Here is a 17,497-nt window from a genome sequence, read left to right as displayed (position 1 = left end):
GGTTTCCGCAGATTGGAAAATAGCCAATGTGACACCACTGTTTAAAAAAGGAAGTTGACAAAAAGCAGGTAACTAAAGGCCAGTTAGCTTAACTTCAGTCATGGGGAAAATGCTTGAATCTATCATAAAGGAAGAAACAGCAAGACATCTGGGTATAAACTGTCCCATTGGGAATGTCCAGCATGGGTTCATGAAGGATAGGTCATGATTAACTAATCTGGTGGAATTCTTTGAGGACATTACTTGCATGGTGCACAACAGGGAACCTGTGGATGTGGTGTATCTGGATTTCTAGAAGGCATTTGACAAGGTACCACACCAAAGGCTGCTACATAAGATAAAGTTGCACGGTATTACAGATAATGTATTGGCATGGATTGGTTGACCAGTAGAAAGCAAAGAGTAGGGGGAAACGGGTGTTTTTCTAGTTAACGGTCAGTGGCTCGCGGTGTGCCTCAGCAATTCGTGTTGGGACCATAATTGTTTACAATGTACATAGATGATTTGGAGTTGGGGACTAAGTGTGATGTGTCAAAATTTGCAGATGACACTAAGGTGAGTTGTAGAGCAGAGTGTGCAGAAGACACTGAAAGTCTGCAGAGGGATATAGATAGTCTAAGTGAGTAGGCAAAGGTCTGGCAGATGGAGTACAATGTTGATAAGTGTGAGGTCATCCATTTTGGTAGGAATAACAGCAAAATGGACTATGGTTTAAATGGTAAATAATTGCAACACGCCGCTGTGCAGAGGGACTTGGGTGTCCTTGTGCATAAATTGCTGAAGATGGGATTGCAGGTGCAGCAGGTAATTGAAAAGGCAAATGTCTGCTGTTTATGTCTGCCATTGCTCAAGGGATGGAGTCTAAAAAACAGGGAGGCTATGCTGCATCTATATAGGGTCCTGGTGAGGCCACACCTGGAGTACTGTGTGCAGTTTTGGTCTCCTTACTTGAGAAGAGATATACTAGCACTGGAGGGGTTGCAGAGGAGATTTACACAGTTGATTCCAAAGTTGAGAGGGTTGGCTTATGAGGACAGACTAAGTAGACTGGGATTATACTGATTGGAATTCAGAAGAATAAGTTTATGAAGAGAGTAGACAAAGTGGAGGCTGGGAGGTTGTTTCCGCTAGCAGGTGAAACCAGGACTAGAGGGCATCGCCTCAAAATAAAGGGAAGCAGATGTAAGATTGAGGTCAGGAAGAACTTGTTCATCCAAAGGTTTGTGAATCCATGGAATTCCCTGCCAAGTGAAGCAGTTGAAGCTACCTCATTGAAGGTTTTTAAGGCAAGGCTAGATACATTTTTGAACAGTAAAGGAATTAAGGGTTAGGGTGAATGGGCAGGTGAGTGGAGTTGAGACTCAAAAAGATCAGCCATGATCTTATTAAACGGCGAGGCAGGCTCAAGGAGCCAGATAGCCTACTCCTGCTCCTAGTTCTTATGTTCTTATGAAGTGATTGCTGTACTCCTTGCTTAGATAGTTGAATCATTGATAGCAACAATTGAGGTACCAGAAGACTAGAGGTTGACTAACATCATACCGTCAGTTAATAAATGCGATAAGGAAATGCCAGGGAACTACAGACCAGTGGCCCTGGCATCACTGGTGGGCAACATGTTGGAGTGGATACCACAGGTCAGGCTTTATGCATATTTGGAAAGGCAAGACTGATTAGGGATAATCAAAATGGTTTTGTGCGTATTGAAATCATGCCTCACTAACTTGATTTGAGTTTTTTTTGAAGAATTGGCAAAGAGATTTGATGAAAGCAGAATGGTGGATGTTGTTTATATGGGCTTCAGCAAGGCTTTCAACAAGGTTCTACATGGTAGATTGGTTAACAAGGTTAGATTGCTTGGATAACAGGGAAAACTAGTCATTTGAATATAAAATTTCCTTGAAAGTGGGAGAGAGAGCGTGATTATGGATGGTAGCTTTAGGGACTGAAGGCCCGTGACCAGTGGTTTGTCGCAAGGATCAGTACTGCATTCACTGCTTCTTGTCATTTATCTAAATGATCTGGATATAGGAGGTATGGTGAGTAAGTTTGCAGATGACACCAAAATTGGCAGTCATAGAGTCTTCCAGTCCTACAGCATGGAGACAGGGCCTTCAGCACAAACGGGTCAATGCCGATCAAAATGTCCATCTAAGGTAACATCATTTCCCTGCACTTGGCTGATATCTTTCTAAACTTTTCCCTATCCAAGTTTTCATCCAAATGCCTTTTAGATGTTGTTAATGTGCTTGCCTCAACCAGTCAGCTGGCAGCTCATTCCATATGTATTCCACCCTCTGTGTAAAAACATTGCCCCTCAGGTTCCCATGCATTTCTACCCTTCTTATCTTAAACCACTGCCCTCTCGTCCTCAATTCCCAAACCCTGGCAAAAAGATTAAGTGTATTCACCTGATCCATGCCTCTCATGATCTTATACACTTCTATAAGATAACCCCTCAGTCTCCTAAGCTCTAAAGAAAAAAGTCTGAGGTTGTCAATCTCTCTCTATAATTCAGTCCCTTCAGTCCTTGTAAATTTCTTCTGTACCCTTTCCAGTTTAATAACATCCTTCAAATAGGAAGGTGACTAAAACTGAACACCATACTCCAAGTGTGGCCTCATTAAAGTACTGTACAACTGTAACATAACTTCCCAAGTTCTGTACTCAATGCCCTGACTGATAAAGGCCAGTGTGCCAAAAGCCACCTTCACTGCCCTGTCTACCTCAATCTTCAAACCCCTACAGTGTGGAAACAGGCCCTTTGGCCCAAAAAGTCCACACCAACCCAGGTTCATTCCCATATAACCCACCTAATCTACACATTCCTGAACACTATGGGCAATTTAGCATGGTCAATCCACCTAGTCTGCATATCGTTGGACTGTGGAAGGAAACTGGAGCATCTAATGGAAAGTGCGCGGAAAGTTCTTTACACAGAGGGTGGTGGGCGCCTGGAACGCATTGCCAGCGGAGGTAGTAGACGCTGACACGTTAGCGTCTTTTAAGATACATTTGGACAGGTACATGGATGGGCAGGGAGCAAATGGACACAGACCGTTAAAAAATAGATGACAGGTTAGGCAGAGGATCTTGATCGGCACAGGCTTGGAGGGCCGAAGGGCTCGTTCCTGTGCTGTAGGTTTCTTTGTTTCTTTGAAACTCACACAGATACAGGGAGAACGTGCAAACTCCACACAGACAGTTGCCGAAGGATGGAATCGAACCCAGGCCCCTGGAGCTGTGAAGCAGCAGAGCGAACCACTGAGCCACCGTTTCACCCCTGTGAGTGTACTTTCAGAGAAGTGCACACCCTGAACTCCAAGGTCCTTCTTTCCCACTACACTCCTTAAGGCCCTACTATTCACCATGAAACTCCGACCTTGATTTGGCTTTCCAAATGAAACACCTCACAATTTTCTATATTTCCTACCTACTAACCTCATCCTGCCCCCTTGACCTGCCCACCCTCCCTGGACTGACCTATCTCCTTCCTACTTGCCCACCTACACTCACCTTTACTGGCTCCATCCCCGCCTCTTTGACCTATCTGTTTCCTCTCCACCTATCTTCTCCTCTACCCATCTTCTATCTGCCTCCCCCTCTCTCCCTATTTATTTCAGAACCCCCTTCCCCTCCCCCATTTCGGAAGAAGGGTCTAGGCTCGAAACATCAGCCTTCTTGCTCCACTGATACTGCGTGGCCTGCTGTGTTCATCCAGCCTTGTTATCTCAAATTCTTCAGCATCTGCAGTTCCTACTACCTCTTCTACTGTGATATGGACTGATCCCAAGATATCGCCTTTAACTTCCCCAAGATCCCAAGTCATTGCATAGAGAAATATTCATTGAAGACCTCACTCATCTCCTGCGGTACCATACATACATGATAACAAATTGTGGAGCTGGATGAACGCAGCAGGACAAGCAGCATCTTAGGAGCAGGAAAGCTGACATTTTGGGATGAAGGGTCTAGGCCCGAAGCCAGTCCAGCTTTCGTCAGCTTTCCTGATCCTAAAATGCTGCTTGGCCTGCTGTGTTCATCCAGCTCTGCATTTTGCTATCTTGGATTCTCCAGCATCTGCAGTTCCTATTATCTCTCCACACATACATGTCCACTTTGGTCCTTGAGGGGTTCCATTCTCTCTCTAGATTTTTTTTTCATATGCTTAAATAAGCTCTTTGGATTCACTCTAATCTTCTCAGCCAAAGTTATCTCATGGCCCCGTTAGCCCTCCTGGTTTCATTCTTCAGTAAACTCGTGTATCACATATACACCTCAACGGATTCCCTTGATCCCAGCTGCCAGTACCTGAGCCATGCCTCATTCTTTTTCCTGATCTAAGCCTTAATATCGCTTGTCAACCAGGGTTCCCTATGCCTGCCAACCTTGCCCTTCAGCCTCATAAGAACATACAGCCCTTGAACTCCATCTATCGCGCTTTTAAAGGTCTCCCACTTGCCACAGGTTTCTTTGCCTGCAAACCAGCTACTCCAATCAAGCCCTGCAAGATCCTGTCTAATTCCATCAAAATTGGCTTGCCTCTATTTAGAACTCGAACCTCTGGACCGGTTTTGTCCTTTTCCATAACTATTTTAAAATTAATAGAACTAGAGTCACTGGTTCCAAAAGTGTCCCCCCATCACCTCAGTCACCTGCCCTGCCCTACTTCCCAAGAGTAGGTGGAGTTTTTCCCCCTTCTGAGTAGGACCCTCTATATACTGCTTGAGGAAAGTTTCTAATCCCTTAACACTATGGCAGTCCCAGTCTACGTTAGGGAAACTTAAAATCCCCTACTCTGGCAACTTTAATTGTCCTGCAAGTCACTGCAATCTCTGTGCATATTTGTTCCTCTGATTCCTGTTGACTATTTGGGGGCTGATGTACAGCCCCAATAATGTCACCATCTCCCTATTTTTTAGCTCCACCCACCTAGCCTGACCAGATGATCCCTCAGTTATTTCATCTCTGACTACTGCTGTTATATGCCCCTCAGCCAAAAATAAAGCTCCCCCTCCCCTCTTTCCTCCACCTCTGTCCTGCCTAAAACATTTATACCCTGGCACATTAAGCAGTCCCTCCTTTAGCCATATTTCTGTAATGGCTCTAATATCCCAGCCCCACGTATCTATCCACACCCTGAGTTTATCAGCCTTACCTGTCAGCCCTCTTGCATTGAAATAGATGCAATTTAATCCAACAGGCATTCTTCATTCCCTGCCCTGTTCCAGCCTGACCTGTCTCTTTATTTTATTTCTGATTATTGTATCGCCTTCCACCCTCACACTTGCCTCTCTGCTCGAAGACCAAACCACCCCTCCTGCCAATTTAGTTTAAATCCTCTCTTGCCGCACTAGCAAATCTTCCCACCAGGATATTGGTTCCCCCTCCAGTTCAAGTGGAAACTGTCCTTCTTGAACAGGTCATCTCTGCCTCAGAAAAGATCCCAATGATCCAGGAATCCGAATCCCTGCCCCCTGCACCAATTTGTTAGCCTATCTTCCTGTTCTGACCCTCACTTGCACCTAACGTAGTGGACAGCCAAGAAAGTTGCGTCAGAATGCAACAGGACCTAAATCAGATTGGCCAATGGGCCAAGGAGAGGCAGACTTTAATTTAGATAACTGCGAGGTGCTACATTTTGGTAGGGCAAATCAGAGCAGGACTTATACACTTAATGGTAAGGTCCTGGGTTGTATCATTGAACAAAGAGACCTCAGGGTGTAGGTTCATAGTTCCTTGAAAGTGGAGTCACAGGTAGACAGGGTCATGAAGAAGGCATTTGGTATACTTGTTTTTATTGGTCAGTGCATTACGTATAAGAATTGGGAGGTCATGCTGCAGCTGTACAGGACATTGGTTAAGCCATTTTTGGAATATTGCATCCAATTCTGGTCTCCCTGCTAGAGGCAAGATTTTATTACCCTTGAAAGGATTCAGAGAAGATTTATAGGAATGTTGCCAGGGTTGGAGGGCTTGAGCTACAGGGAGAGGCTTAATATGGTCGGGCTATTTTCCCTGGAGAATCAGAGGCTTAGGGGTGACCTTATAGAGGTTTATAAAATCAAGAAAGGCATAGATAGGGTGAATAGTCAAGGTATTTTCCCCAGGATAGAGGGCAAAGGTTTGAGGTGAGAGGGGAACAATTTAAAAGGGACCTAAGGGGCAACTTTTTCACACAGAGGGTAGTGCGTGTATGGAATGAACTGCCTGAGGAAGAAGTGATAGAGGCTGTTTTAATTGTATCTGGATGGGTAAATGAATTGGAAGGGTTTGAGGGCCATGGCCCAAATGCTGGTAGATGGTGCTTGATTTATTTAGGATATTTGGTTGACATGGGCAAATTGGACCGAAGCTTCTGTTTCTGTGCTGTATATTTCTATGGCCCTAATCACTGCACATAATCACATACCGTATTCTATGTGCATGGTCCCCAAAATTCACAATTCCAGAAAGTTACATGCAAAAGCTAAATATTCAAATGCTGTAAATGTAAAATAAAAAAAAAGTGGGAACTTCCAGCAGGGCAGGCAGCACTTGTGGAGGAAAATGGTTAACGTTTCAGGTTGGTGACCTGTCAGTAGAACATTTTCATGGACGTATAACATTAGCATCTCGTTGGTCATGGCAAAGTCCCCAAGTAAATCCTGTACGCAAAAAGTAGACAACTGTATCAGGCTACTGTACTCTCATTCATGAGTAAAATGATGGAAGGCTGCTTCAACAATGCTATCAAGCTGCAGAATGCAGCTTAGTTTGGGATCTTCCAGTGCACTCATCTTCTGATCTCAGGACAGCTTTGGTTCAAACATGGATTAAAAAAAGCTGAACTAACACAATCATACAGATTCACAGACTGTTACTGTGCAGAAGGAAAACACAAATGAAATTGCTGAAAAATCTCAGCAGGTGTGATAGCGTCTGTGGAGAGATCAGAGTTAATGTTTCAGGTCCAGTGATCCTTCTTAGAACTGATGGTAGTGAGGAAGGGATGGTTCTTACACAGAAGATTGTCTTTTTGGGGTTTGGCTGAGGGGTGTTTGTGGGAGAGGCAGTAAATGGTAGGTGGATAGACAGCCCAAAGAGACAGCAAAGAACAGCTGACAGACAAAGGTGTGGCTAAACTCAGTCTGCAGGAATGAATGGGGACTATTAATGGCTGACAATGGATAGCATGTGGTAGCAGCCAACGTTTTGACCTGGCCTGGTGTGTGGGGTTGGGGGAAAGTCTTGGGCCAGGTGCTCAAGCCCTAAAATTGTGTAACTTAATGTTAAGTTCAGAAAGCTGCAGGAATCCCAATGGAAAATGAGGTGCTGTTTGTCCAGTTTGTGCTGAGGTTAGCTGGAATTTTTTCTCACTTTGCCTTGCTCTTTTGCAAAACACTTACACACTCTTTGATTCCTGATGTGCTTTTCTCCCTCTCAACACTGCGAGACACCTCATAATTTTGGAAAACTTGAACCAAATCTCTTAGCCTTCTCATCTCCAGTGAAAGCATTCTCAACCTCTCCAATCTTTCATAGCTAAATTGTGTAAGTTCTGGATTCATTCTTGTCATATTTTTCTGCATGTTCTCCGAAACTTTCTCATCCTTCCTGTGGAACTGTACATTTTCTCCCAGCTGACGTCTAACCAGTGCCTGATATAAATTCATCATATCCTCCCTGCATTGTACATTATGGCTCTATCTATGGAGCTTATGGGCTTTATTGTTAGCTCTCTCAATCTACTCTGTCATCTTCAATGACTTAAGTACATTTACAACCATGTGTCTCTGCTCTTGCACACTTTTTAGAATAGAACCTTTTACTTTTCATTGTCCCTCCATGCTCTATGTATGAAAGGTCATCACCTCGCACTTTCCTACAGTGAATTTCATCTGTCATGTATCAACCCACACCGTTAACTTGTCAATGTTCTTTTGAAGTTCTACACTGTCTTAGAATCACACAGTACAGAAGTTGGCCTTAGGCCATCAAGTTTACACTAATCTACACTAGTCCCATTTTCCAGCATGAGGCCCACAGCCTTGAAAGTTATCACATTGCAAATACTCCTCCATGAACTTTTTAAAGGTTGTGAGGATACCCTCAATTATCCTCCCAGGCAGTGAATTCCAGACTCAAACCACCCTCTGGTGAAAACATTTTTCCTCAATTCTCCTCTTCATTTCTTGCCTTCCACTTTAAGTGTGCCTCTTATTACTGACCCTTCAACTAAGGACAGCTGCTGCTTTCTATCCATCCTGTCCATTCCCCATCATAATCTCAAACAGCTCTATCAAGTGCCCTCTCAATGGTCGCCAATCCAAAGGAAACAATCCAGCTTTTCCAGCCTCTCTTCGCAGCTAAAGCATTCCACCCTGGTAACATCCTGATAGGTTTTCTATGTATCCCGTCCAGTACAATTACATCCATCCTATACTATAGTGGCCAAAACCACACTGCCAACTACATGCAGTTTAACCGAAGTTCTGTGCAGCTCCAACACAACCCCCGGCGCATGTAATCTATGCCTCAACTGATAATAGCAAGTATCTTGAATGGTAGGGAAATGAGGGATTATGGGGAAATTGCATGAAAATGCAGACAAGGTATGTTGGATTAGCCATGATCCTGTTGAATAGGCTTGAGAGGCCAAATGGCCTACTCCTATTTATATTTCTGGTGCCCCATTATGGCTTTTTAACTAACCATAAACCTGTCCTGCCACCTTCTGGAATCTGTGGACAAGAATTTTTACTTTTTTTTTTTTTCTTTATTCATTCACGGGATGAGGGAGTTGCTTGCTAGGCCAGCATTTATTGCCCATCCCTAATCGTCCAGATGGCAGTTATAAGTTAATCACCCTGCTGTACGTCTGGAGTCACACGTAGGCCGGACCTCATTCTCCCATGTTCCAAGAAACAAAGTATGCCCTCTAGTTCTCAATTCCCTTTCACTGGGAACAAGACTGTATACATTCATCCTATCTACGCCTCTCATTATACACCTCAATAAGGTCACCCCGCATTCTCCCACATTCCAAGGAATCCTATCCTTGTCAACCACTCCTGACAACTCAGGCCCACTAGTCCTGGCAATATCCTTGTAAATCTTCTTTGCACTAGTTTTCCAGTTTAACTATATATTTCTTATAAAAGGTGGCCAAAACTGTACACAATACTTCAAGTGTGGCCTGAACAATGACTTATACAACTGCAACATAACATCCCAACTCCTACACCCAATGTCTCAACTGTTGAAGGCCAACATACTAAATGCCTCCTTCATCACCCTGTGGACCTATGACGCTGCTTTCAACAAACTATGTACTTGTATTCCGAGGTCCATCTGTTCCACAACGTTCTTCAATACCTTACCATTTACTGAATAGGGTGGCACAGTGGCTCAGTGGTGAGCACTGCTGCCTCACAGCACCAGGACCTGGGTTTGATTCCAGCCTTGGGCGACTGTCCGTGTGGAGTTTTCACATTCTCCCTGTGTCCGTGTGGGTTTCTGTATTAAATTCTTTGAAGAGGTGACCAAACACATGGATGAAGGGACAGCAGTGGATGTGGTATACATGGATTTAAGTAAGGCATTTGATAAGGATCCCATTGGTAGGCTCATGAAGGAGGTAAAGAAGCATGGGATGGGGGAAATGTGGCAGATTGGATTCAGAATTGGCTGACCCTTAGAAGACAAAAGGTGGTAGTGGATAGAAAATATTCAACATGGTGCTCACTTACGAGTGGTGTACCACAAGGATCTGTTCTGGGTCCTCTTCTATTTGTGATTTTTATAAATGATTTGGATGTAGCAGTGGAAGAGTGGATTAGTTAACTCATGGATGATATGAAGGTGGGTTGATTTGTGGATAGTGCGGAAGGCTGTTCTAGGTTACAAAGGGACATTGATAGGGTGCAGAGCTGGGCTGAGAAGTGGCAGATGGAGTTTAACCCTGAAAAGTGTGAGGTGATTCATTTTGGAAGGACTAATTTGAAAGCAGAATACAGGTTTAATGGAAAGATTCTTGGCAGTGTGGAGGAGCAGAGAGATCTCAGGGTTCATGTCCACATTTCCCTGAAAGCTGCCATCCAGGTGGATAGAGTTGTTAAGAAGGCAGAGGTTCACCTGCACATCTGCCAATGTGGTATACTGCATCCACTGTACCCGGTGCGGCTTCCTCTACATTGGGGAAACCAAGCGGAGGCTTGGAGACCGCTTTGCAGAACACCTTCGCTCAGTTCGCAACAAACAACTGCACCTCCCAGTCGCAAACCATTTCCACTCCCCCTCCCATTCTCTAGATGACATGTCCATCATGGGCCTCCTGCACTGTCACAATGATGCCACCCGAAGGTTGCAGGAACAGCAACTCATATTCCGCCTGGGAACCCTGCAGCCATATGGTATCAATGTGGACTTCACCAGTTTCAAAATCTCCCCTTCCCCTACTGCATCCCTAAACCAGCCTAGTTCGTCCCCTCCCCCCACTGCACCACACAACCAGCCCAGCTCTTCCCCCCAACCCACTGCATCCCAAAACCAGTCCAACCTGTCTCTGCCTCCCTAACCTGTTCTTCCTCTCACCCATCCCTTCCTCCCACCCCAAGCCGCACCCCCATCTACCTACTAACCTCATCCCACCTCCTTGACCTGTCCGTCTTCCCTGGACTGACCTATCCCCTCCCTACTTCCCCACCTATACTCTCTCCACCTATCTTCTTTACTCTCCATCTTCGGTCCGCCTCCCCCTCTCTCCCTATTTATTCCAGTTCCCTCTCCCCATCCCCCTCTCTGATGAAGGGTCTAGGCCTGAAACGTCAGCTTTTGTGCTCCTGAGATGCTGCTGGGCCTGCTGTGTTCATCCAGCCTCACATTTTATTATCTTGGAATTCTCCAGCATCTGCAGTTCCCATTATCTCTGTTGTTACGAAGGCGTATGGTTTGTTAGCTTTCATTAATAGAGGGATTGAGTTCAAGAGCTGTGAAGTTATGCTCCTGCTATACAAAACCCTAGTTCAGCCACATCTGCAGCACTGTGTCCTGTTCTAGTTGCCTCATTTCAGGAAAAATGTGGAAGTGTTGGAAAAGGTGCAGAGGAGATTTACCAAGATGTTGTCTGGAATGGAGGGAAGGTCTTACGAGGAAAGGTTCAGAGAGCTAGGGCTTTTCTCTTTAGAACGATGAAGGATGAGAAGAGACTTGATAGAGGTGTACAAAATTATCACAGGTATAGATAGAGTGGAGAGCCAGAGACTTTTTCCTAGGGTGGAGGTAGCTATTACATGGGGGCATAAGTTTTAAAGTGAGTGGAGATAGATACAGGGGTGACGTCAGATGTAGGTTCTTTACACAGAGGGTGGTAGGGGCATGGAATGCATTTCTGGAGAGGGTAGAGGAGTCGGCTCATTAGGGGCATTTAAGCGGCTATTAGGTAGGCATATGAATGATACGATGAGATAGGTGTGGAGGTTAGAAAGACCTTAGATTTAGGGTAAAATTTTGGCACAATATTGTGGGCCAAATGGCCTGTACTGTGCTGTACAATTCTATGTTCTCTGTTTCAACCCACAGTATAAAAATGTGCAGGTTATATGGGTTGGCTATGCTGAATTGCCTGTGGTGTTCAGGGACGTGTAGATTAGGTGGGTTGTAGGGATGTGGGTCTGGGTGGGATGCTCCAAGTGTCAGTGTGGACTTGTTGGGCTGAATAGCCTGTTTCCACACTGTAGGGATTCTATGATTCTATGAGGTCCTACCTTGGTTTGACTTTCCAAAATGCAACATCTCAAACTTATCTGTATTGGATTGCATTTTCTAATCCTCAGCCCACTTCTCTGTAATTTGTGATAACCTTCTTTGCTATCAACGATACCTCCTAATTTTGTATCATCCGTGAACTTACTAATCATACCTTGTACATTCACATCTAGATCATTTAATGTACATAGCAAATAAAAAACATCTCAGACTGACCCCTGTAGCACACCACTAGTCACAGGCCTCCAATCCGAGAAACAAACTTCAACCATCACCCTCTGCTTTATAACTTCAAGCCAATTGCGAAACCAGTTAGCTAGCTTTCCCTGGATCCCATGTGACCTACCTTTCATGACTGGAGGAGCAGAGGGATCTCAGGGTTCATGTCCACAGTTCCCTGAAAGCTGCCATCCAGGTGGATAGAGTTGTTAAGAAGGCGTATGGTTTGTTAGCTTTCATTAATAGAGGGATTGAGTTCAAGAGATGTAAAGTTATGCTCCCCCTAAACAAAACCCTGGTTCAGCCACATCTGGAGTATTGTGTCCTGTTCTAGTTGCTTCATTACAGGAAAGATGTGGAAGTGTTGGAAAAGGTGCAGAGGAGATTTACCAAGATGTTGCCTGGAATGGAAGGAAGGTCTTACGAGCTCTCTCTTCAGAGAGATAGGGCTTTTCTCTTTAGAACGATGCAGGACCATGTCAAAGGCCTTACTAAAGTCCATATAAACAACATCCACTGCCCTACTCTTACCCAACCTCTTGGATGCATCTTCAAAAAACTGTAAAAGATCTGTCCAACATGACTTCCTGCACACAAATCCATGCTGACTATCCAAATGTTGGTTGATCCTGTCCCCCAGTATCCTCTCAGATGTGACAAGGCTGGTCAAACTACTCAATGGTAAGCAAAATATTATAGTTAAAATACAAACAAAACAAAGAGGAATGTAGAATAACTTAATTGTTGGAAAACTTAATCAAATAACAGATTCGGTACCTATTACTAATGAACTGTTCCAATACAGTAACATCCCATATACACATCCTTTGGTAAAAAAGCAAATTCAGACATAGATTCTTACATGCAATTCCGCTACGGTTCAAGAAGGCAGCTCATAACATCCCATATACACATCCTTTGGTAAAAAAGCAATTTCAGACATAGATTCTTACATGCAATTCTACTATGGTTCAAGAAGGCAGCTCACTGCCACCTTATCAAGGGCAATTAGTGGCAGGCAATGAATGCTGGAGAACCAGTAATGCCCACATCCTGCAAGTGAAGAAATTGCAGAGGCCCTTGCAGAGATTTTTGCTTCATCTTTAGCCACTAGTGAAGTTCCAGGTGGCTAATATTGTCCCATTGTTTAAAAACATAGCAAAGGCAAGCCAGGGAACTATGGGCCAGTGAGCCAGACATTCACCAAAGATCCCTCGGCAGCATGTTCTAAAAGCATAACCACTTCCATCTAAAAGGACGATGGCAGCAGATATAAGGGACAGGACCAACTTCAAGTTCTCCTCTAAACCACACAGTGCTCTGACTTGGAAATATATCATTGTTTCTTCAGTGTTGCTGGATCAAAGTCCTGAAAATGCCTCTGCAACAGAATTGTGGGTTTAACTAGAGCACATGGACTTTCCAAAATGCAACATCTCAAACTTATCTGTATTGGATTGCATTTTCAAGGGCAATTAGTGGCAGGCAATGAATGCTGGAGAATGGACTACTGCGGTTCAAGAAAGCAGCTCATCACCAGCTTCTCAAGGGGCAGGCAATGAATGCTGGACAGCCAGCGATACCCACGTCCCACTCAATGTTCATGACTACATGTCCATGAACACAATAACAGTTTTCCAACAAAAGCAAAAACACTCACCTGCTTCTGCTACTTCTAGCTGATAAAAGCTCTCCAGGAATTCTCCATTCAGAATCTTTGGCAAAAAGTCTTTGATTTGCATAGTTTCAGTTGTTAGTCTTTCTAAGTCTCGCTTCCGAATTTTAACAAACTCATCTTTGCCCACAGTCTTCTGAAACATAAATCATTAGCAATAGGAAAATTTAACAGATATCCAACTATGCTTGCAACTTTGACAGCATTGAATTATAAAGCATCAAAAGCAAAAAGATCACGAACAACTGAGTAAAAGCCTTCTTCAATTTTAAGAAAGTTCTACTCCAATAGCTTATCACTGAAAGAGATAGAAATGAAACAATGTGGGTTTTAGGCATTGCCATCATACAAAAACACTACTGGGCACATTGATCTTTGACACTTCAGACTGGTTTTCTTCAAGTTTACTCTTACCACAATAGACAAAAGCAAGGAGCAGTAGTTGATAAACAGAAAACATAACAAAACAGCTGAATGCCAGAAATGAGCTCAGAGTGACTGCTGTTTATATCAAGGCAACATCTGACTAAGTGTGGCATTCAGGAATCTTAGCAAAACTGGAGTCATGGGAATTAGCGTAAACCCTCTGCTGGTTAGAGTCATACCAGCACAAATGATGGCGGCAGAGTAAGATGCTCCTGTCCCAACTCCTCCGCTCTACCTGTTTTTTGTCTTTTCTTCCTTTTCTTCCACTCACCCACCCCCCAACCCCCTAACCTCAGAGGAGAATCCTGGCGCAGGCAATGAGCCCTGGAGCGATGCGCGGGTGCAAATCTTGGAGCTGCACCTGAGGAAGCAGCTCCAGGGCAGTGCGAGGGGAGCGAGTCCAGGGCAGAGACTGGTGCAGCAAAGACAGTCCTGGAACTTCCCTTGAAGTAGCTATGTGCCAGTATACAGCGGACTGGAGTGGAGTGGGGACAGTTGTTGGATTGGGGTCTGGCATAGGTGGTCAGATCACATGCAGGGGCTCTGCTCTAAGCTACTACAATGTAACGCTTATTTGAAATTCCTTTACCTGGCTGTCAACCCTTTAACAATGTCTTAGTTTCAACATATTTGTTGAACAGTGTGAAGTAATGCAACTACTTTTTATTCTTTTGTACCCCAGATTTTTAACCTAGATATTCCACCTAAGATGGCACCATAAGAGATAGACATTGTAAAAGCTTTTCACCGTGTTTCTACAATGCAGTTTTGAGAAGATTTGTAGCTCAGGTTGAGGTTCTGGATGTGAGTTTGCTCACTGAGCTGGAAGGTTCATTTTCAGACGTTTTGTCACCATTCTAGGTAACATCATCAGTGAGCCTTCGTCTGAAAACGAACCTTCCAGCTCAGCGAGCAAACTCACATCCAGAACAATGCAGTACATGTAATAATAAAGATTTTCTATTCTAAAAAATGAAGACAGCCATGGTTGTTTATTGTCAGTCATCTCACTCCTAGAACACCTCTGCAGGAGTCCCTCAGGGTAGTGTCCTATGCCCAAACATCTTCAACCGCTTAATCAATGACCATCCCTTCATCATAAGTATAGACAATATGGAGCGAAAGCAGGAGGGGAATACTGAGACTGCACGGTCAGCCATGATCATATTGAATGGTGGTACAAGCTCTGGTCACCACATTACTAGAAGGATGTAGAAGCTTTGGAAAGGGTACAGGGTTTGTTTTCACTGGAAACCAGGAGATTGAGGGGTGACATGATGGGAATTTATAAGATTGTGAATGTCATGGATAGAGTGGAAATTAGAAGGCTTCTCCCAGGGTGGAAGGGACCATTACTAGGGGACAGAGATTCAAGGTGCGAGGGGAGTTGGAAAGAGCTGTGCAAGGCATATCTTTCATACAAAGCGTGGTGAGTGCCTGGGACATACTGCCAAAGGAGGTGGTGGAAGCAGACACAACAGCAGCATTCAAGAAGCACTTGGATGAATACAGGAAGGGAATACAGAGACATAGATCCTATAAGTGAAGACAGTTTTAGTGTGCAAGGGCAAAATGTGTCAGCACAGGTTTGGAGGCACAAAGGGCCTGTTCCTGAGTGGTATTACTCTTGAACGGCTGAATGGCCTACTCATACACCTGTCTGCTATATTCCTATAAGGTCAGAAGTGAGAGCGTTTGCCCACGATTGCACACCGTTTAGCACAATTTGTGACTCCTCAGATTCTGAGGCAGTCTATGTTCATATTGTCCAAATATGTTTTATGATGCGGAATCAGCCTTTCTACTGCTGTATTTGCAATACATTAAATTTAAAATTGATGACCTCCAATAATTCTTAATCAGACTTATTTGAAGTTAGAGAGGTTCATTCAGCAATCTAATGACAGCAGAGAAGAAACTAGTTCTAAAACCTGTTAGTGTGTGTTTTCAAGCTTCTGTATCTTCTGCCTGATGGAAGACACTGGAAAAGAGCATTACAAGGGCAGGAGGGAACTCTGATGACTTTGGCAGCCATTCTAAGCAACAATCAGAGTAAATGGAAAGTAGAGATAGGAAGCTGGCTGCCGTGATGGTCTGGGCTGCGCAGACAACTTTCCGCAGTTTGTTACATTCCTGGGCAGAGCATTTGCTGCACCAGGCCATTATGCATCCAGAAAGAATATTCTCTATGGTACATCTGTAAAAGGTGGTGAGGGTACTTATGGACATGCCAACTTTCCTAACCTGCCTGAGGAAGAAGACACTTTTTCAAATTGGCAGGCAGTAACTAGTGGAGAGCTATAGGGATTGGTGTTGGGACCCCAGCTAGTCACAATAAATATTAATGATTTGGCTGAGGGAACAAAATGTAAGATCCACAAGCTTGCAGATGATTTCAAGTTGCGTGGGAGATGAGCTGTCACAAGTATGCAGAGATCCTTCAGCATGATCTTGAAAGGTTGGGTGAGTGGGTAAATCAATGGCAGATGCAGCATAATTTGGATAAATGTCAGGTGATTCACTGTGGAACTAAAAACAAGAAGGCAGGTTACTGCCTGAAGGACTGTAAATTGGGAGAGGGGAGTGTGCAGTGGGACCTGGGCATCCTTGTGCATCAGTTGCTGAAGGTAAGCATGCAGGTGCAGCAGGCGGTAAAGAAGGTAAATGGTATGCGGGCCTTCATTGCAACAGGTTTTGAGTACAGGAGCAGGGATGCGTTGTTGCAGTTATGCATGGCCTTGGTGAGACCGTGCCTGGAATGTTGCATGCAGTTTTGGTATCCTTTATTGAGGAAGGATGCCCTTGCTCTCGAAGGAGTACATTGGAGGGTCACAAGGCTGATTCCGGTGTGGGCAGGACTGATGTATGACGAGAGATTGCCTAGGTTGGGACAGTTTTCACAATAGTTCACGCAAATGAGGGAGGATCTCATAGAGGCTTATAAAATTCTAACAGGACTGGATAGGGTCGATGCAGGGAGGATGTTCCTGGCAGAGGTGTGCCAGGACCAAGGGTCACAGTATGCGGATTCCGGACAGATGATTTAGGACCGAGATTAGGAGAAATTTCTTCACCCAAAGAGTGATGAGCCTGTGGAATTCATTAACATAGGAAGAAGTTGATGCCAAACCATTGAATGCATTCAAGATGTGACTAGATATAGCACTTGGGGTGAGCAGTATCAAAGGTAATGGGGGTAAAGAAGGAAAAGGCTATTGAGTTGAATGATCGGCCATGATTGTGAAGAATGGCGGAGTTGGCTCATAGGGCCGAACACCTCTTCCTGTTCTTATCTTCTATGTTTCTTGACCGTCGCATTTGTGTGGGTGGTCCAGGACAGATTTTTGGTTATTGTCATTCTTAGGAACTTGACACTCTCAACCCTCTCCACTTCAACTCTGTTGGTGCAGATAGGGGCATGTCCTCCTC

The 17,497-nt window shown here is 44.4% G+C and overlaps 1 protein-coding gene across 1 annotated transcript in view; it reads right to left on the bottom strand.

The window, feature by feature from the left end:
- hsf2bp (heat shock transcription factor 2 binding protein) overlaps nucleotides 1-17,497 on the bottom strand; it is a 116,413-nt gene that overhangs the window by 83,954 nt on the left and 14,962 nt on the right. The window contains exon 2 of the mRNA XM_048540660.1: nucleotides 13,628-13,778. Coding sequence (XP_048396617.1) covers nucleotides 13,628-13,778 — 151 coding nt within the window. The remainder of the gene's footprint in view (nucleotides 1-13,627; nucleotides 13,779-17,497) is intronic.

Source organism: Stegostoma tigrinum, chromosome 12 (assembly GCF_030684315.1).
Source record: "Stegostoma tigrinum isolate sSteTig4 chromosome 12, sSteTig4.hap1, whole genome shotgun sequence".
NCBI classification, from domain to species: Eukaryota; Metazoa; Chordata; class Chondrichthyes; order Orectolobiformes; family Stegostomatidae; genus Stegostoma; species Stegostoma tigrinum.
Note: the sequence above shows the minus strand (reverse complement) of the source record. Positions and strands in the feature narration are given on the sequence as shown.